Raw genomic sequence first — 22,154 nt, forward strand, 5'->3', positions numbered from 1 at the left:
CTTCTTTCCTTGGGCCAGCACCAGGACTTTTCTGTGAGCCTCTTTAGCTCACTAAACCTGGCATAAAACTGACCTTGCTCAGGTACTGTGTTAAACAGATCACAAAGGAGTCTATGGAGTGGCAGGCAGTGCAAGGGTTAAGTCAGGATCGTGATCTAGGAGCAATGAAGATGAAAGATTACTCCTTCTCGGCCGCAGCAAGCTGCTCAATTGGCCTAGCTGTCTGTGGATGCACAGGCTGCACATGGGGACACCGGACGACACCCTGCACAGCAAACTCCACCTTGGTTCTGGGGGTGGAGTGGAGACTATGTCTTATTCATGTGGGCTGTGCACTGGTGTGCCATGCAGAGCTCCAGGCACGGGTGTGCAGGAGAGGCACCTCTGAAACGAACCCATGTTGTGCGCTTAGTCCTCAAGGCTGATGAACACACGGGTGATTCAGGGGAGAACTACCACATTGGGAATGATCAGCTTCAGAGAGAAATACCTTCTGTCAAGCTTTGCTGCTTTCATCTTGCAAGAGCACCAGAGTGCCGGTTCTCTGGGGCAGCGTACTACATGCATATTATGCCTTGTAAAACAAACCTGAAGCATCTAAATATGACTTTGATGATGGATTATTTTCAAGAGCAGTATTCCATTCAAAATAGGTTAAACATTCATCAGCACTGCTGTAGGCTGGTTACACCTAGCCCTGCTAACCTCCAGTAGAATAGCTACATTTCGATGTTCTACTGATTTTGCAGATATGTTAATAGTTGAGTGTATTTGAAGCAAAACACAACACGTAGTACAAACCAGCACAATCTAAACACATGTGCATGTGGCTCTATTTAAAAGCAAATCAAACCAAAATACCTTCTTGTATAATGTTGAAACCTATAAGGAAAGCAATTTCCAAGAAGAAATTTAAAACCAAAACTTAGGTGTTACTGTTTCTCACCATGTGACTGTCAATGGGGGGGAAAACACTGACATGCCTCCCCATATTTGCTTAAAACAGGATTTTGATGCATATACCTACATATTATTCTTGGGTTTGATAGAAGAAATATATGATAACAGCATAAATTTTGGCATTAGTAAGAGATCTTTGAAATACCTTGATGTATTCACTCCAATGTTGCAAAAGGATCTGCTGCCCACCTTTTACCCGGCTGAACAGCTGGTACATCTGGGTCAAATCTGATATTCTATTTTCATCGAGCAGGTTATCAAGTCCTGAAAAAATAAAATTAGAAGAAAGAGAGAATTTGAATACAGCTGAATAAATACAGTTAGAAATAGGTATGAAAAATCTCTATGAAATACATCAAAAGGCAAGACCCTCCAGCAGTGTGCTTAAAAAGTATGAACTTTTTAAGACTAAATTTCTGAAAGCAAAGTGATATGCTCAGGGTTAACATGTCCCCATTTTTAAACTGACTGAAATGATTTATGGTACAATATTTTAAAACTATTTCAACTGAAGTACTTTCCCAACAAGGTGTTGACTGTAAGACTTTTGCAGAACATTTACGAACGGTGCTTGATTGGAAGGGCCCAGTTTTATCAAGAGATCTCATAAAGCCTCTAAAGAATGTCAGAAAACAGTAAGCTAAGTAAACTGCCCCAAATTTAAAGTAAAGATAAATACTTTGCAAGATTTTTTCTGTGAAGTGTAGTGAGCCATGTTTTTAGATTAAGAATGTGCTATGAATTGTAAACGTTGATACCAATGCAATAACACAAGGCTACAAATTCCTTCCAAGCAACTTTTGCCTTTATCAATTCACCCTGCATGAGACCGGGACTGGCACTAATGAATGGAGTAGCAAAGCTCAAGGCAAAACATGATGCGTAACAACTACATACACATTTTTATATTTGAGAATATGATGTAGTCCCAGTGTAATCAGAGATACATTGTCTGGTGTTGGTGACAGAGGCTTTCATAATAAGGGAGGGTAGCATCAAAGACTTATGGCATTTTTTAAAATCCAGAAAGCTTGTTTTTACACAGGTTGACAATTCACATCATCAGTGTAGCTGACATTGTACGACTGTCCTGCTTAACAAAATATACTTAATTAATTCCAATTTTAAAAGGGTATTTGATTACAACGGATTTTCAATCACTACCAAATTATACCATTTTCTGCTATACTCTTAATCTTAAAAATACTTTCACTGTCTGTTTCTGAACACTTACATGTTCAGAAAGGCAAGCAACATTCAAGAATGATGTCAGGTAAACTTTTGCCCACATTGAGATACCAGAAGAATGAGCATACTTTAAGAGTATATAGGAAGACAGATTACAAAGTCTTGAATACATGTGACTGATGTTCTTTTGGCATTGAACAGGGAATTAAGAAATGCCCATTCCATCACGTCCAAGCACCACTTTCAGTTCATTTAAATACACCAATACACTAACAGCTTTGTTATAAAATAGATGATAATGTTCAACCCTCCTTCTTCCTCAGGCATATAAATCACGTGATTGAAATAAATACTTTGTCACATACTTGATAACTGAAAAAAAAGACATACAGGAAAATCCTCTGACACAAGGCTTCACACATCTTCCACAAAGCACTGCCACAGCCTTGGAAAATTTTATTATACTCACAGTGAAAAACCCCCACCAATATCTAGTCAATGGCAGTTGTAATAATACAAGAAAAAGGTTTCTTATACATACCCTGCATTTGTAAGCTTCCCCCCCCCGTATTAAACTGACTACATCACATGCCTTCTCCTAAGGAACAAAACTTACAAAAGGCAGTATCTTCTTCTACTGGCATGGAACACTAGGATGTTATAAGTGAATTACAACATGCCCTTGTGCCCTGGATCAAATGAATGCAGAAAGTTATGCAAGTCAAGTGATGTTAGACTTACTTTTTTTTTTTTTTTTAAAGTGCAGACATAAAATGCAAAAGCTGACCCAACAATACTACAGTCCTAAAACATAGTAACTAGGAAAATGTATAAATCTCTCCATATTTATATAGATGATACATATGCATTATAAACCAAGAAAAAGTTCAGGTTAAAACAAGGCCACACGCTTTCTGGTTAAGCCAAATGATAAACAAATGTGTCACTGGAAAAGTTACTTAAAAATAATACTTGAATTGATGTATATCAACAACAACAACAAAATTATTATTGCCTTCTGTTTATGATAAGCTTAAGAATAGCTAAGATGGAGTGACTAAGCTTATTTTTGTAAGTGTATTGAAAACAGTGAAATAATGTATTCCCACAGTAGTTCAGAGAAAACTGTGAACATATGTCTCCCTTTAAAAGGGAAGAAGGAAGAAGTGAAAGAGGTATGTATAACAACCTAAAGTAATTAACAAACATGGACATGATGGAGCTCGAAGATACCAGACTACTAGGGACACCTGCTTTGCAGCAGTAAAGGAAACAAAGATGTAAGAACAATTTGCTAGAAGGTCTAAAACCTAAAACATGGCTACTGCAAGAAAAGAAAAGGATCATATGAAGTACTAAAACATCAGGGAATACTGACCAAACCCAAAAATTCAGTGAAAAAGAGAAGGATTAAAAGTTAGGAGGAACAAAGAAGTGGCGATTTGAATACCCTAATGTCTGAATAAGGACTTCCTAAGACAGCAGCTTGTATCTGAAATTGCCAGATAAAAGGTCAAATACAGACACAAGCATATGAAAGTGCATTGCCTTGGAACGTTGTCAGTTCCAATAACTTAGGATTCTCAAACTATACACTCACAAGAATATGTGAACCTATTGCACTTGAGCGATGCGATTTTCGCATAAAAGAAGCTACGACAGTAACTGCAGTTCTAATTTGGAAGTTTATATAATTGTAGGAAATCAGCAATTCCAAAGGTTTAATTCCTAAGCCCACTACTGCAAGTCAAAGGATATTTATGGGGTTTAGCAACCTTTACAAATATGGAGTTGTGTTTCAGACATTTGTTTCCCCATATACAATTTACTTATCACAGTGGGTATAACAGAGTTATAGGGCTGTTTTTTTGTATCTGTGGAAGTTTCTTCCATGGCTAATACACCTCCTTAAATAAAATCTGTGGAGTCTATAGCTACTGAAGAGTATGAGAATCTGTCGCTTATCGCCAATTACGTTAATTTAAAAAAAAATACCTTTTTGCAAAATTGCTGATAAGTGTTCTCCTAGTAGCTGTTTCTCCACACAAGCAATCAGTGGTTTCCTAAATAAGGCAAGAAAAGTATATTAGAAGTATTACAGTATGAGGCAATTGCCTCCTGTCATAGTGTATTTGCGAAAAACTTACATTATAATACAAAAAAAATCAACAATTTTCTACTTAAAACAGAGGCTACAAATCAAGACAAAAACATCACGTGATACAAGAAAGAAAACAATAAACCATGTATGTAATTAAAAAAGAAATTCAGGTTTGAATACTAAAAAGCAAGTTTTTACACAGTAGAAGAGAGAAGCTTAGATACCAAAAATCAATACAAAAACATTTCGGGAAAAAAGTAAATTTGACATTTTCTTGGAAACAAACAAGCAAACAAAACCACAACAAAACAAAACCCTCCAAGGGCGTGAACTCCAAAACAACACAATACATGCTGGTGATGTTCAAAACTCAAACTTTTCATCTAATTGTGTTATACACCTACATAATGACAAATTGAGATAGAACCACAAGACTCAAATTTGCAAAATATTTTAAATTTGCCCTTGAATTTTCCCTACTTTTTACTATTACTAAAATAATTGTTTGATACATTCACTTTAAACAGGACTGAAAAATAACATCAAGTTTTCCTTTCCATCCTTTATAGCCTAAAAGAAGAAATGCCTGAAGTGCAAAGGGATAACTAATTCAAACACAAACTTCTTCCATTGTCTACCATACAACAAAAAAAGACAACAAAATTTTGTAAAACTAGTTCTCAGACTCTTAATTTAGGTGTTCTAGAAGAGAGGTGCTCGGCTCAGACTGATGGAAGCCATTTACAATGCAGCATCCACTTTATGTCCCTGCCTTCGCTAAAGCACCACCCTTCCTGAAACACCCCACGAATGATTTGCCTGACCTTCCATACAATACAGTTTTAGTCCCTTCATGTCAAAAGGTTAAATTAGAATTTGGAAACGTTCAAGGAATGGAACACAGATGAGCAACGTATGCAACAGCAGCTACAAGAAAAATAACTGCATGTATTAGGGCTCTTTCCGAGAAAGAGATGATTTAGCAGGGATACAGTGCATTGACAGTCAGGGAAAAGGTGGAAGGGAACTGACTGATCACTTTCCCTTCCAATGCAAGAGCTAGGATCATCAATGATGGTATTGGGAGCCTGACTTAAACAAAAGGAGGCAATTTATCATGTGGTGGCTAGTGCACTGGTGGAATGCTTTGCTGAAGGCTGGCACAGATGGAAAAGCTTATGTGAATACCAGTGAGACAGTACAAGTAGTTGAAAGAGATCCAAACAGACAGACCACATCAGGTTCAGCAAATATCCTAAGCTGAAAACAGGCAGATAATAGGAGAGTATCAGGGCATCACGTATACTTACAAGCACTGAAGGGAAAGAATAGAGTAAGTGAACACGAAATACCAGTTAAGACGGACCCTTGGTCTTAACACCTATGGCCATTTTTATGGTTACTTCCATATTCCCTGAAATTTCCGGCTACTGCTATCTACGGCTGCTGCCTGTCTCCAACAGTAGAAGGAGTCAAGGTTGTATAAAATACCATCTTTTGTCCCAGAAGACCTATTCTGCCTACAGAGAAAGTAAGGACAATTCGTCTGCTTGAGACTGAGAAGCAGGGCACTATTTCCTAACAAGCAGACAAAGAGAGTATTTATTTTGACTGCTAGCTGATGAATGAGCCTGAAGGTACCTTCTGTGCGCCCTCAAAGTCATCTATCTCGGTCATCCACTGACCAACCAGGAGACATGCTTATTCTGGTCAGCCGTCCAGAAAGAGCCGTGTACTGATGGGCTGAATAAATCCCTCTATGGGCTGCAACACCACACACTCCAAGTGTTGCATAAATCTGGTTTGAAGTATTTTGAATGGTGTTTCTCATGACCATTTTGTCCTGGAAGTATCATTTCCATCTCAAGATCAAACCTAGTAACTAAATTTAACATGCTTTCTGCTCTTTTCATGCACACCTGGAGAGACAGTATGACCTGAGGACAATTCAAGGCCACTGATTTTAAGAACTGCTGTTTCTTAATGCAAAGAGAGTAAATTAGTGCGAAGCCTTCTAAAAGTAGGTTTCTAAGCCTTTAACTAAGGACGAGATTCAAAGCAAGGACTCGATGTATATCTAGACTGAAAATACAATATCAACCTATTTTTTAACTTAAACAGTAAATAAATTATATATATATGCTTTAACTTTATACATAGAAATAGTTCCATATATTTTAATGTGATTTTGCCAGAAAAAGCTAGTGACCCTACAATCAGGATTTACAGGAAGAAGACTTAAGTTCAAATATGTGGCATGACATCCAACGCATGTGTCTGAGTATATATATAGAACATGTCTGAAGAAAATAGTAAGTTAAAAAGATAAATTTTATTCATTTATCCTTTTAACACCCAAAGAAATGCCAATATGTCATCCAGAAAAACTAAAAAATAAAATGTTATGTTATGTTATTAGCTATTATTTTCTTTATTAAAGAAAAAACCAACAGCTTACTGCAGGACAAACTATATATGGATTTACAGTGTGTCAGTGACTCTGTAGTACCTCCTGAATGCACATTCTTACCCCAGCAAAACACACATTATTAGTCAACATCTAAGTGAAAAAAGGACGAGCTATCTTGCACAATACATTGGCAGCAGCTGCACCAAAGCTGATCTACAGTTAAGTTCGCATCCTGGACTGCTCATGAGTGATGTTCACGCTCTACCCTACGCTATAATTTAACCTTTTCTTTTCTTGGCCAGTGAGTTTCTTTCCCTCAAGGGATTTGTGGTTAATGTTGTTACCAGTACATGAATAGCTAAAATCAGCTGCTACTTTGAGAATGCAAATTTGAGTTCTTACGTAAAGTTTTGTTAACGTCAGCATACACTGATAAATCTTTCTGGACAAATTTCTCCTCTCTTACTCAAAGTGTATTTTGATTTTAAAGAAATTGGTTTTGATAAAAAAAAAAGAAGTCTTAAAAAAACAAGCTGTATCACAAGTGCTGCCAACAAGATAGTATCTTTAAGATAACGCAAAAATAATCTCTGTGTCTCTACAACCATGGATAATCACACTGGTTTATAAAGGATGCCTGACTTACCCTAAGAATGACAAAATTTGTACTCACTGTGTGCTGTGGTCTAAATATGTTATTACTCTGTCTCCTTCTTCTTCCAAACGTTTATTAACATGGTGAAGATATTCTGGGACCTAACAAGACAAGAGAATGTCAAGTTGAACTACAAAGGTATGAAAGGCAGATAATCTTATTCCATGACAATTATTTTAAACTACAAATTTAAAGAGAATACGAATTAGAAAGGACTATTCCACCAGAATGTTGTTATGTACTACATAATCTAGATTTTTATTAGACAATGTTACTTTATATTAAAAGTATTATAACTGCACCTGACAGAAAGGAAGAGAAAAACAGAAATCTGAGAATTTTTCAGAGGAATTTAATTTTTTCTCAAAACCCTTCTAACCCTAGCTAAGCTAGCCCTTAAAGTATCATGAAGCAGATTTTCAGTTGGTGTGAACCATATAGTTCTATTATTTCAATGGCAGTTTCTCCAGTGAAGTATCTGTCCCTATGGAGAGTTAAAACATTTAGCACATATTACAACATAGGGATGAAACTTAGGCTTCAAATGATCAAACCAGCTATGCATACGTGCATATACTTACATGTATGCACATACACATGCATGTACACTTTATGCACGAAGATGCTTACATGTGCGTGCATTATGTGCATATGCATAAGTATGTACATGTATGTACTCTATAAGTCAGGGCCTTACTCCTTTTGTGTTCTCCCACAGCTTTCCACTAGGTATATAAAAACAGTAAGACTCGGTCTCAAAATCTGTGTCAAAGCATTTCACCTCAGGTCCCAGTGGAACGCCAGGGAATGAGGTGAATAGAGTAGGATTAGATGCAAGGATTCACTTCAGTGCAATGTAAACAGGAGTTTTCAAAATGTTTGTAGTGACTCAATGTTAAAATGGAATTAATAAAGGTAGTCTTCTATATTTTAGATCACCAAGAAACACATACATTTTCAGAGATAAATACATTTGCAGGCTGTCCACCGCAGAGCATAGCTTTATCTCAAGAGGACAGAAAACAAAAATGTCTTAAGTCTACTTAGTTAATAAGACAAAGAAACAAACCAGAAAAATAAATGCAACAAAATAGTAGAAAAGTAAACAGTTTACTTAGGTATTAACCACATAGCAAAATGATGCCAGTGGATATTTTACAGCTCTTAGGCAAAAATAATATTGATGGCACACCTTTAAACTTTACATGGAAATGACTTTCTGGTAGTGTGACTTTACACAAAATGCCACTGTGTTTCTCCACCCTTAGTTACATATTTCAGGCACCAAGGCAACCTGGAGTCTGCTCTTCCCTTTGACACAACACTGTGGGGCCACAATCAAAACACCTGAATGTGTACATGTGTACCTGGGTACCAGTGAATTGGATTGAACATTAATGCACCATGGCACTACCAGAAGTTCTCATGTAATAAAACTAACATCAAAGCAATCATCTACAGCATGCACCTACCTCTCTTTCTTGCATTAATCTTTGGCCTTCTGCAGCATATAAGCAATTTGTCTCTTCCAGAAACCTCTGCTCAAATGACTCCTTGTAAACCTGCTCAAGAAATTAATTTACTTATATTAAGCTGCCAGTAAAGGCAGCATATTTTTGCATAAAGGGTAAGTAAAATCTCAAGAACGCACACAATTATGAGACGTGTCAGAGTAACATTACATTAACACAGAAGTTCTCTGCCTCCTGGTTTTAGAAAGACTGAGATCAGAGCTGACTTCCCAGTGCAGCAATAGCATGTTTCAGCCACCAGTACTCAAATCATCTAAATCAGGCTTCTGTTTAAAGCACACAGATCAACACCAGTACCCAACCTCACAGCAATGACATCCAATCTACCTGAGCTCAAGACTCCCACTGATATTTCTGTGGCAAAAAAAAAATAATAAAATACTCCCAACTAGTGAAACATTCCCATCAGTAAAATAATAATATATTCAGTAATGCATCTTCAAATCTGCCAGGTTTATCTCAGTGGCCCAGGAAAAACAGATTATACCACACAAGGTGAACTCTCTTTCTCCAACCAAGCAATAAAGTGTGTAAAAAAGGGCAGCAACAACAATCACAGACATGGAAAAACTTCTGCATAATGATTAACAGTTCAGTATAGAAAGGAGGTAAGTTAGAAAGGACAACTACATAAAATAGTTAAAACAGTCTGCAGAAGGTAGCTAGGAATTAACATGTAAACAGAGGGACAGTTAGTGAAAAGAAAAAGGAAAGATTCCTGCAGTGTGGTGGAAGAATAGAAGAAAATATTTCTTCCAAAACATACAGCAGAGCTGTAAAACTCACTACATTGACTTTTTTTTTTCTGTTAAGGACTTTTAAAAGCTTTTTTTTTTTTTTTTTCAATGCAAACTTACATATGAAACCTCTGGCTTGACAAGCATTCAGAGCATAATAGTTCACTAATTCAGCACCACAAGTAGACATGAACTCATTGTTTCAGCCTTCTCTTTACACCAGCTCCACGTTCAACAGAATCAAATACTAGATTTCATTTCTTACCTTCCTTTCCTTCAGGATAACTGGAAAAACATTAACATAACAGTATATGGAACTATTTTCTGCATAAAACATGTGTAAGGCTCTACAATAGGAAGCAGCTACAGAACAGGATTTATGCAAGCAGGAATCAGCTTTCAGCAGCTGGGCCTCGATTGCATAACTGCCTAAAAATCAGGCATGAGTAGGAGATTAATTGTTTTCAAATGAAATATAAGGTTTGCTTAATTAATTAATCTTTCTCCAGAAGCTAACTTGTGTTGAAAGCAGAAGTAGAGATCCTGGTGTATAAATACAGGATTATGAGTACATCTCTATCTCAATGAAGTGACAGATATTATAAAAGAACATATTAGACTAGGTTAGTTTCACTAGTGAAAAAAGAAAACTACACTTTTAAGCCAACGAAGGAGAATGCAGACTTAAACCAATTCTGTAAGAAGGATCCAATAAAGGGGAATATTCATATTTAGTTAGCAGATTCCTTTGCTTAAAAAGTAATAAATGTTAAAAAGTCAATACCTAGAAAAAGCTGACGCAGCTAGAGAAACCTGGCAACAACAATGGGAAAAAATACAGAAAAAAGCACACAAATCATATCTGCACCTCCAGGTTACATGATCTGAAAAATCATTGACAGAAGTTTGCCTTCTCTCTTGAACTAAATAACAAGTTATTAATTTTTTCTGGTACACTAGAGAAAGTTATGGATGAAAGTCAGGAGGGATAACACAAAAGGCAGAAAAGCAAGTAAGCTGCCTGATCAAAAAGGACTTATGCAGTCTTCCTCTTCAAACTCTTTTTTAAACCCTCAGCCAGCTACGTAACACCGTACACCACTTGGGAATGGAGCAGCCTCAACAGTTTATAGCAATGAAAGACAGCTCCTAAGTTTTACTGCACATCACACAAAGTTGCAATGTCGACCTGAGAACAACATACACCAGTCAGAAGCACAACATTTTTATTCTATTTGGTTACTTAGTATCTATGCTAATAGAAAGTTCCAGTAAGTTACAGATTAACCTTATCTACTTGAAAATGTTTGCCTTAACTTTGCATCTCATTCTGTCCTTGGTATTTCTGCTAAGAAGTTGCCAATGCAGACTTCTTTTTTGTGCTACAGACCCAGGATCTGGACAGAGGTGGTCTTTTTTGGTTGCTACATTTAACCAGCCTAGGATTAGAAAACCAGTGATTAAGACAGACAAAATATTATGGCACTAAAAGACTTGCAAACCTATTATTTAAGAGTCTGTAAGTCACTCTGTCACTTAAGAACAGGCAAAGAGGTCTCATTTACAGAGAATGAAAGATTGTGCAAAGAAAAGAAGAAGAAAAGGCAACATTACCAGTCTAATAGTTAGATTTTGAAGCACATTTACTAGAAGAATAGAGCTACGTCTGTACAGCACACAAATTAGAACTAAGTCCAAACTCTGTTTCTAAATGTAGCCGTTATTAGTAAAGTTTGTTGTACTCACCTGCAGATCAGACAGCATGCTCAACAAACTCCGCAGCAAACTTCTGTCCACAGCTTCACCATTCCGTTCCCGTTCAATCAACAGGAGGATTCCATCAATAGTCTTGTTTTGAACTTGCTTGTCACTAATGACATGATTTCTAAATAACTCTAGCCCCATATCCCTGTGTGAATATTGAAAAATAATAATCACACTGTCGATTCTTTTCAAAAGGCTGTATCTCAGTTTGAGAAAAATATATACAGTATACATATATTATAGAGAGAATATACTGAGGGTGTGTATACTCTCTTTGATGCTACCCACTAAGAAAACTGTAACAAGAATTACCATAAAAATACCAGATGCAAGCTACCAGATGCATATTCAGCTGAGAACTGACCACCCTGTATGTAATTCACATAATAAACAAAGAACGTTATGTCTATTAAGAAAATTACTATGATAAAAATAATAGAAAATCTGAACATATACCTTAACATAAGATTCCCCAGATCAGTCAATCTACGTGTAATTTATAAATTTTGTTTGAAAGCATAAATCCTGTATGTGTTTAGGACTTTATGACCACCTGTATCAGGTTCTTGTTTCACAACAAGATGATAAGGAATGGTCCCACTATGCCACAAATTACTAAACATTGTCTTGGCCAAGGAAAACAGAGGAATATTAGATAAAACTTGTTATCTCCAACATCTTCACATACATCAGCATTTCATTAAAGGGAATTTTCCTCGTATGAGAAAAAAAGACACAATGTATGAACAGACCCCTTCAATAACATTCAGTAAAGGGAAGCCTAACGCAAAGACTTGGAGGAAAACTACCACAGAGGTCAGGAAGAAAGATGCCCACAAGACAAGCAAGGATGCCAGGTTCCTCAGGCAGCCTGAGGAACTCCCGAGAGCACACAAGCCAGCCAGGCAGGGAAAAGGCATGCTCTTACTTCACACCTTTTTTCTCTTTCAACAGAGTACTGGTACCAGAAATTTTCAGCAAAGCCTAGGTTTGTTTGCTTAGGTAATGATATAAAATGCCCTTCAGGAGGGATGGTGAAAAACTAAATGCCCAAAGCTGTGACCACAGTGTGCTGAAAGTACAGCAGCATCTAGGGGAGCCGACTTTCATCTCAACGCCCTGAGCCATAGGTCTCGATTCTAAAGAGGCCAGCGCTGGAAAGATGATCTGCACCTTGTCAGTGTATCTGACTTATTTAAAAAAACAGAGCAAGAAGAATAGCTTTGAATTTTTCAAAACGAGAAGCACCTAAAGTAACACTTGGCCCAGGGTTAAGGTGCAGAGGCGGCAGCCCAAGGAGGTTTCCCACACAGCTAGCCTCACCCAGGCTGTGACAACTACAGCTATATATATATGCCTTGACTTTTAGGCATATGTTCACAGACGTTTTTCTTCTTCTACCCTCACTTTACAACAAGTATTCCTGGGGAAGAAGGAAATGACATATGCATATGCTGATATGTGTATTTCCATAATTATCACAAAATTTTAAAGACCTATTACACAGAGCAAATATAATGGGAAAAATTTTCAACCTTTACAAATATAACAGCATGTTCAAACTCTAAAGATTCAAGGAATACTTACATGGATACCTACCATATAGAAGGAAGCATTGAATTTTGAAGTACATAAGTACGATCCAAAAATAAGAAAATGCTTCTGATCATGATCTGAAAACATGTAAAGGAAATGTTTTTCTCTTCACCGGCTTGTGGCATTTTAAATTATAAAGCAACTTCTGAAAAACTACATCACATAGACATGCACCTTAACTGCTGATGCATGTATTTTTAACTTTCGTGGCAACTTTTACAGCCACTGGTATTTAATTTATCGATGTTAATACTATTACTAAGTGGTATTACCAAGTACATTCAAGATAGTTTTCAAATTCATAAACGAAATAGTTTTATTAGCCTGCTGTAAGTTTTAGTCCTACTGAGATACATAAGCTGTTCAAGCACTACCACCAAGACATTCAGTGAACACCCTGAAATAGCATGCTGTCGTGGTTTTTGCTTTTTTAAAAAAGAAGCTTTAAGCAGAGACAGTAATAAACCATGCAACAGATCTTTTCATAATAAAAGTTAGCTGCCAAAATTAATGAGAAAAATAGAGATACATTAATTCTAACAGGGGAAAGAAGGTATAAAAATATATTGCCTTTTTTTTATTAATTAAAAAAAATGGGAGGAGGTGTTTTTTAACTTATTACTCTTTCACATTCAAAATCCATTTTTAAGTTTGCTCACAAAAAGACTGCCCAGTTTTCAGGTTGGCATAACTTAACTCAGGATGCCAGTAACTAACTCACCCCCAGAGCCAGCTACAGAGATTTCTATCCCCAGCTGCGCACCTACTCCTCCCCTAAACGGTTCATTGCTTCTGAAGCAATTCTCAGGCAGACACAGTTTCTGGCCAAGCATATTAAAGTAAAATAGCAGCGAGGCTGATTTTTTTTCTTAAATACTAAAAATGCTAACTCAGCACATGGGCAAGAAAGCTACTTGCTACAGGTTGATGCTTTCAGGAGGGGAAAAAAACACGCTCAAAAGTAATTAAAGTGAACAGAGTTCAGAGTAAAAGCCTTTTTATAAAAACACAGGTCTAGTTCAATTACATTTTCAAGGCAATAAACTTCAACTCTATTTTCATCACACTGTTGAATTTGTTTTGAATAGTTTCCGTAACACTTTCCATTCTCATTTCAGATAAAAAACACATACCCCTTCCCATCCCCCACACGGGAGGGGATTCAAGAAATTAAAATAGAAATTAAACCGTTTGGGGCATCTGTAGCCAAGACTAAGTGACAATGCAATGAAAACTCATTGTAAAATCCTGTTTTAGAATTATAATGAAGCATTCTTAAAGGGACAATTCACATGGAGTGTCTTTGAGAGAGGATTTTTTCCTGTAACATAATTCATCATGGAGGTACGGGACAAGAAGAGCAGAAAAAAAGAGAAAGAGTTTCAGTTCTTTACTCTTCCTCTTTCTTAGCCCTATAGTCAGGATAATCATCTCTGATTTATGAAGTCACAAATTAACTCAGCTTTTGGAGCTGTCTGAAAGCAAAGAGTGTGGATTTTCCTAGTACTTAAAATTACAAACTGCACACAATTTCAGCATAACCTGGTTAGTTTTTCTTTTCACCCACAGAAAACAGGTGTCAATATATTTCTGAGTGACATTCCAATTTCATCTGAAACCTATGAAAGTCAGAGTTAACACAACAGAACCACCCCCAGCTAGCAAAGGGAAAAGTGAAAAGCAATGCTGAAACTTGGAGGAGGAGGTGCAACACAGTCCACAGTGTTAAAACCATGACAAATTCCTTTTTACCAGATTTCACACCTCAAGGATATGTACTCTGAACAACCATTCAACTTACCATTTGTCTGCAATGATCTTGCCAGCATTTATTTATCTTCTTTAAAAATAAAAGACTATCCAGAGAATCTGTACAGCACCTATTAAGGAAAACTAGCTTGCCTGTATCTTTTGAGGCCAGATTCTGGAGATGATCTTTGTCAGCCATTAAGCAAAGCTGCTCCATGGATATTCCGATGTTACTAGGACTGCCCAGGGATAAACCGTTAATTGTAGAGCTTCTGCCCAGCAGAGGGGCTGGCAGCTCTCCAAAAGGCCTCCCTATGTTTTCAAGGAATAACACTCACAGCTCTTCAGTAATACCATCTAGTGGCTGTACTGTATAACTTTGATATAGATTTAAACAAGAAGTCTCACCAGTGTCAAAAAACAACCTTGTCACCAACTGAGGTGAGAGGGAAAGAAAGGTTTATTTTGTTTGTTTAATGAGTTCACACTGTGCACAACAGGAGTGACCCTAATCTCTTAAAAGCAGTTACAGTTCTAAATAATCCTCAACAAATCCAAATACCGCTCTTTTCATATACATCTCCAGGTCTCCTTAAGTAAACTATAGGGTGTTCTTCATTACACAACAGATCCAACAGTTATTTACAAATAACAGAATTCTCATGGGTGGTATGAGTAAATCCAAATGTGGCTTTACTTTCCTCTCCTGCACAGTAACATCACCAACCCCCTCTGGCCAAATCTGATTAATGTGATCTCATGCCCTTGGGATATAAAGTGGTATACCTGTAAAATATAAAATTCTGAACTCTCCAAACCACCAGCTTTGTCAGAGGGCGGGAAGAACACAAAGTTTTAAAACACCAGTTTTAAAACATTTCTTCAGATCATCTGAAGTCTGAAAAGGCAGGGATGCAAAAAATGTTTGACTGTACACTGCTTTAAAGCTGAATGTGAGGTTTGGTCCTCAAAGATTAGTTACATTTAATAGACTACTGTACTGAATAATGTACTTTTTAGTTAGATGTGATTTTAAATGCATCAAAGTAAACATAATTAAAAAATCAACTGCCACGTAAGAGGTGAATTCACAGTGCTGATTTATGTAGCTATGCTTACATGCTGTGTAGAAGCCTGATTCCTTAACTGGGACTCAAAAAAACCCCACCCCAAAACACACTCAAAATAATTTGGGACTTAGCCAGATATTGGGGGGTGGGGGGGAAGAAAAAAAATCTCTTTCTGAGTGTAGGCACCTACCTGGGGAATGCAGCGAACTGAGAAACTGTGTCACAATTCAAAGCATGTTTAAGGTGATCACCTGGAAAGAAGGTTCTTTCTGGGCCCCAGTCCTTTGCTTCTTTCTACCTTAACCTATCATTTTCTGCCAATAAAATACACACAGAGACCTGGAAAACACTACTAGCACCCAAAGTACTGTAGTATCTGTTCAGTATGTCACTCTCCAGGAACACAGGGACAGCCAGGAGGGTGTAGACTCTATTTATCCTACTGCCTGAGCAAGTGCAACCCCTAGGCTGTTACACAAAAGACAACTATCACATAAAGCAGTCTCACCATGCAAAGCACAATGGGATTCAGCAAACAGGCCTGGCTGCGCCCAGGTGTCCAGAGAAGATCTACAGTCACTCCTCTGACCAGTTCAGTCAGAAGAAAAGCCTGACAATTTACTATAGAACTTCAGGTTACTGTGCGTCCCAAGACAGCCAAGTGATCTCTGGAACTTAGAGCTCTCTCCCAAGAACCTCCCAAAGTACATGTGAGATACCTAGAGAGCTTGCTGAATGCCTCCACGACACATCACTGCTAATCAGTAGTTATTGTTGCTCAAACAGATGTACTTTAGGTCTGAGAATTCTTTTACAGAAGACACTGTTGTTGAAAATTACTGTGGTGATTTTAACTATTGCTACTGTAAGCATCTCCACTACTCATCTGCCATAAAAATCTATACCTGCTGTTAAATCTCATAATGCTATTGAAATTTTCTAGATTGGGTGTAAAATTTGCATTTCTATTAAAATAAGCAAATTGTTATAAGTATGCTACTTATCAGTACACAAAAATTATTCACCCAGATGACTAAAGTTGCTTATGCCTGATTTGAAAATATGTAAGTGGTCAACAAAGAACCTCTTTAACACACTGGCAACGACAGGTGTAATTTTTACAAAGTGTTGTTTTAAAAATTAATTACTCTAACCATTTCTGTGCACGAGAAAAGGATATTCTCTAAATTGAAGGATTTGTGCTTTCACATGATCTTCACAGACTTGTCGCAGCTGTTTGTACAGCGTAGCAGAGACTTTGTACGAACAGAGGTTTTCAACAGCCTAAAAAACAAACAAACAAAAAAAAGATTACAAATGAAACAAACAAACAAAAGAACTCAAAATTTTTGTGCCTGTGTAATCAAGGCCAACAATAAAGAAAGAAAAAATCAGCATTATCTGTCCAGGCTGTGGACAAAACCAAAATATCAAAATACAATTATCTAAACTATGTAGAAAAATTAAGACTTCATTATTCCTTTCTGATTTTGGTCCCTTCTTATACTGCTAGATTTTGTGCACAAACAAGGTTCACCATCACCATCTGGGTCATATTTCAGATGTGCTGTTAACAATTACTAGAATTTCCACCCCTCAAATACTCTGCTCAGCAGCAGAACTCTTTTGTAGGTCCATTTTGTGCATCCTCCAGTGCACGCACACATGCACTTTTTTGGTGGGAAGACAATCATGGCAAATATTTTCATTTCTTGCTAATTTTAAGGTAGATATTTCAACCACTCTCTCTAAATGGTAAACAAATACAGCTGCTTTCCTGTCATTTTATTAATTTATTTCTTTCTGAATATTTCTTTCTGATTCACACATTCATGCTAAGGTATGTAAACTAAGGGGAAAGAATGAGAAAAACCCAACCAAACAATAAAACCCCCACATTAACCATTAAATAAAGACTTGAATTGATTTATTGGGACCTCATGAGATTTAGTTGAATATTTATCCATAGTTGACTAAGACCACCGATTCTGCCTAAAACCAAACATTCTTGTGGTCAGCACATTAATGTAAATCGAGTTGTTATGCAGCTGACCTAGACTGTGTTGAGACAGCTCTGGCCACCTCTAGAATACTGCTGTTCAGCTATTCAGTAACTGTGTTGTCTTACACCAACATTTTTTCCTCACAAGAAACTCAATGAGAATGCCAAAGAGAAAACATAGCCTTGGTTGATACCACTGCCTATATTTAGACTTTGTTCCAGGCACACTTTATTTTAACTTGTGTGCTGTATTTCAATAAATTATTTTATTAATAGACCACACCATCTGAAATGAATCACAATGAAGACAGCCAAATGTTCTGTGAGAACTGTAAAGTTTACAGTAAGTATTTTTGGCCATTCAGTGCTTCATACAAAATTATCCAAAGGAGTTGGAGATGATTCTCAGAACTGAAAATCCAGCTGTCTTTTCCTTTAGCTTAACCTCAACTGCCTTTATGCTAAGAGGTCATACTGAGGAGAACACTGCCTAAGATTTAAAACACTATTTCACCTGGGCAACTAAAACTGACCCAAGAATGTTTTCCTTTGCTCCAGAGGATTTATAGTGTCAAATTTTATGAAGTAATTTTCTGATACCATCAATAAACTTGGGCAAAGCTTCAGTATTTTCCCAAGGCTTGGCCTTTATTCAGTTTTCCCCAAATTTTAGCTTTTTCTGGTGTGTCTTTCTTCCTTGTAATATGAAATGTTATGGTGCCTAATGCCAGCATGTAACTCTTTGTCCAAGCATTAGCAAATGTTTTTCACTGTGTTTCAGTTTAAGACCACCCAAACACATGGGCTAGCAAGTGCGTGGGCTCAGAGAGAGGTGAGGGGGAAAGTGGGGCTGCTTCTTTGGACAACAGTGCTGGCATAAAGTGTATTTCAAACTGCAGCTGTATCACCTCAGTGCCACCTCTACTAGATGTTTCTGCTTTTTTTGATGGGGGGGTTTCACGAATTCCAGTAATTTCCTCCTCCACCTTTTGTTTCATTCAGAGTTTTGGCTGCCTATCTTTCTGAAGAAAATTGATTTGACTTTTATTCTTCTTGCACACAATTAGGTTAGAAGAAAGCTACAGTAATTACCACATCTACGAGGATACGAGAAAGACAACACTTTTACTAGATTTATGTGGGTGAAGAGTCTAAAAGTTCTGTTTCAAATCAACCTTTTAATAGCTTGTTTTGAGCAGAGTCTTCCGTTTTAACATTTAGCACGCAAATTATTGCTACTTCTTATATAATTTCCTCTATAGGTTCTAAGAACCTGAAGAGTTTGTCTTCCAAAACACAAAGTGAATCTGCTTCCCAGAGATATCCCCATGGGGTAATTCTAACGTACCTGATGTTGTTTTATTTCAATGCACAGCAACTATGGCTTCCTCAATTTTGATATAATATTAAAGAAAGCAAACAAACAAACAAAACCATCACACAGTGCCTATGTTACGTTTTTCACCTGGTCTTAAAACAGGTAAGTAAAATGACAACTGCAACAAACAGTACTCACACATAATCATTTTGCAGACAGTTTTTTATGTTTCCTAAGACACAGCCCTTCCTATCCATCCAAATAGCCTGGTCAAGACTCTCATCAATTTTTTTTTCCTTCACTACTACACTCTCCTACTCTATGTCCTCCAGAAGGGCAGTGCTGCCCCATTTCAGGATATTTAGGACCTTGTTGCAAAGGGAATTTTCTTTTTCCATTATTTTTATCACTCATTTCTCACTTGGCAATTCTTTGCACTGCCCCACTTTCTCTATCCCATCAAGTGCAAACTACTTCTATCAAAATCTGTGCAATCTACCACCAATCCCAGACATCATTTCTATTTTAGTCACAAAAAATTGGCTGCCACCCTCCCATTGCTCACTGACTACGTCTCTGCCAAGCACCTTCATGCCTGATCCCATGCTGCCTCTAACGCCTGGAAAGAAGTATCCTTCAGGCTTCCCATAGAGCCTTGTCATTGTTCTTCAGTTTTTCCTCAGTCACCATGCCAAATTAAATAACTAAATCAGAAAGTTCAAAGGCAGGCTGGTACACCAGCCCACTCACCTAACTGAACTCTAGCAGGCCTCTCACTTCCTTCCATAACATCAGATAAAGACACACACACACAAAAAAAAATCAACCCCCAAACCGCCCAGAGAGTAAGAACTGATGCACAGGTAGATACACACAGAGAAATTTTTCCCTGTGGATGACTTGGTGCTCACCAACAGGCAGTTAAAACGATCTGTAAGTACAGATCAGGTTTCCGATGGATGCTGAACTTCATCTTTTATTCCTTTGGCAGGAGAGTAAGTACCTATCTATGCAAAGGCACACTGACCGCCACCACCCACTGTGCAGAAATCTTGCTGATTTGCACCGCTGCCTTACAGATTATTGGACTGGCCTTGTGCAGTTTCTACAAATAAGCAGGCAAACAGAAAAAGCAAGAAGTACAGTTCTCCCTTCATAGTTTATCTGAAATCTCCCTCCTCCTCTTCTGCTAAAACTGAAGTCTGTACCCTGGCGATTTCATAGCCATATTTCTATAATCTCATTTCTGAGCCTCTGAAAACAAGTTAGGTAATGCTCAAAGCATCTGTGGGTTGTTGTGTTTTTTTTAGCTAGGCATGAAAAAGCAGGATTTTTCAAATGCTGAGTTTAAAACCATAAAATGTATTATGTAATTCAAACTCTGCAAACATGCAAGTATTAATAGATTAATGTATCACAGTCAAGTTATCTATTTAAAGGGAATAAATTATCTTAGGACAATATGCATTTACATAATCAGCCATTTTAGAACCATATATTATATACCTTAATTAATCACAGAGACAAGTATAGTCAGCTCTCAAATTCATCCTGATTTTCTTGAGCATGGACCCAATACAGACTGCTGGCTTTCTCCTCCCTCACAGGCTGCACTTTGCAGACAACATCAAACCTACCTCAACTGAACATTTAGAAAATTTTAGATGAGCATTATAATGTCTTAAGTCTTGATCTAGTAATGACATCCACATCTGCAGATCAAACATCTGCACCCACAGAAACCTCATAACTTAAGCTGTGTAGCGCAACTTAGCGCATCAGTAATTTTTTATAACAAGATCACTGTGAAATATTACTACTTAAGTTAAATAGCTCAAAGCATGTGTATTTAAAATAATATAGAACTAAACCATATATAAGTGGAGAAAGTAGAAAGAAATGGCTCACGAGTACCTCTCTTTTACCCTCCCTAGCCCCTGTTCCAGTAGTCCAGATGTTCCAGAAATACTTTCTCACCGTTTTCATAAAAAAATAAGATCCTGATTGTTATGAAAATGTAACAGCAATCTGAAACACAAGTAAACTTGACAGTTTGTTGCCTGCTCAATCAAGATTCTTTCTTAATTCCCCAAAGGGTACTGACATTGAGGTCTAATCGTTATTATCTAATAATAACAAATATTTCAACATTACTATTCACAAGAGACCATAGCATGTACAAATGAGAAATCGTCATAAAATATGTATCTGCATAACCCAGCAAGAGTGACATCCCATTTTCAGCATCTTGGGTAGGCACTGCGTTGAAGAGACCAAGACTTAAATCTCAGCCCTGCCCAGGCACAGCTTTCCACGTCTCCCAACATAAACTGCTTTTTCACGGGCCCAGGTCCTGGTAGCTCTCCAAGGAACTGACATATAAAACTGCAAACTGACTAGAAACAGAGTATGGGGTGAACCGTTCAAAAAACATAATCAGCTTTTAACAAATCTTAACATAATATAATAACAAAATAATAACAAAAAACGGGTCATGTTAAATGTGTATCTCTCTGAAAGACAGCAGTCAATTTTCCTCCATTAAATTGGAAAAAAAAAAAACCCCAAACCCTACACCTTACCTGGTAGAGCTCTTCAAGGTTGTATTTAATAGAAATGCTACTCTGTATCGCTCCCACCGCTTCATGGAGTTTTTGCCAGGTGTCCTGAGTATAATTATCTGGTAATTTGGGTCTTTCTGCGAAGGAAGACACAAGTAGCTGAAAACCAGCCGCCCGATGGGAGCCTGTAGCAATCTCTCTCGCCCTGCTTCATCGAGTTCTGCCAAGCCATGTCGCTGCTTGGTCGCTTCGGTTTGGCACACGGAGAGGGCAACTAACAGCACCCCGGGCGAGGAAACCCGGGCGGCTGCGCTTCACCCCCGCGTTACTTGTGGCAAGGTAACCCCTCGCCGTGCTGTAATTAGTTCTGACACTAAGGTGGCTTTCTGCCCGCTTCCTACGGGGCGCAAGCCGTCGCTGCGCCGCTCCTCCCGCTGCCCCCACGCACGGAGCCCCACGCGTGTCCCCGCAAAGCCTTACACCGGGGCGGCTGACGGCAGCGGGGAGGGTT

At 37.7% G+C, this 22,154-nt stretch overlaps 1 protein-coding gene across 1 annotated transcript in view; it reads right to left on the minus strand.

The window, feature by feature from the left end:
- CUL4A (cullin 4A) overlaps window positions 1-22,154 on the minus strand; it is a 41,457-nt gene that overhangs the window by 17,407 nt on the left and 1,896 nt on the right. Inside the window, exons 3-11 of the mRNA XM_009892151.1 lie at window positions 21,665-21,802; window positions 16,943-17,046; window positions 14,745-14,814; window positions 12,947-13,020; window positions 11,330-11,492; window positions 8,787-8,876; window positions 7,333-7,415; window positions 4,144-4,211; window positions 1,106-1,224 (exon numbers count right to left, since the gene is read on the minus strand). Coding sequence (XP_009890453.1) covers window positions 1,106-1,224; window positions 4,144-4,211; window positions 7,333-7,415; window positions 8,787-8,876; window positions 11,330-11,492; window positions 12,947-13,020; window positions 14,745-14,814; window positions 16,943-17,046; window positions 21,665-21,802 — 909 coding nt within the window. The remainder of the gene's footprint in view (window positions 1-1,105; window positions 1,225-4,143; window positions 4,212-7,332; window positions 7,416-8,786; window positions 8,877-11,329; window positions 11,493-12,946; window positions 13,021-14,744; window positions 14,815-16,942; window positions 17,047-21,664; window positions 21,803-22,154) is intronic.

This window comes from Charadrius vociferus, unplaced genomic scaffold (genome assembly GCF_000708025.1).
Source record: "Charadrius vociferus isolate BGI_N301 unplaced genomic scaffold, ASM70802v2 scaffold218, whole genome shotgun sequence".
Classification (NCBI taxonomy): domain Eukaryota; kingdom Metazoa; phylum Chordata; class Aves; order Charadriiformes; family Charadriidae; genus Charadrius; species Charadrius vociferus.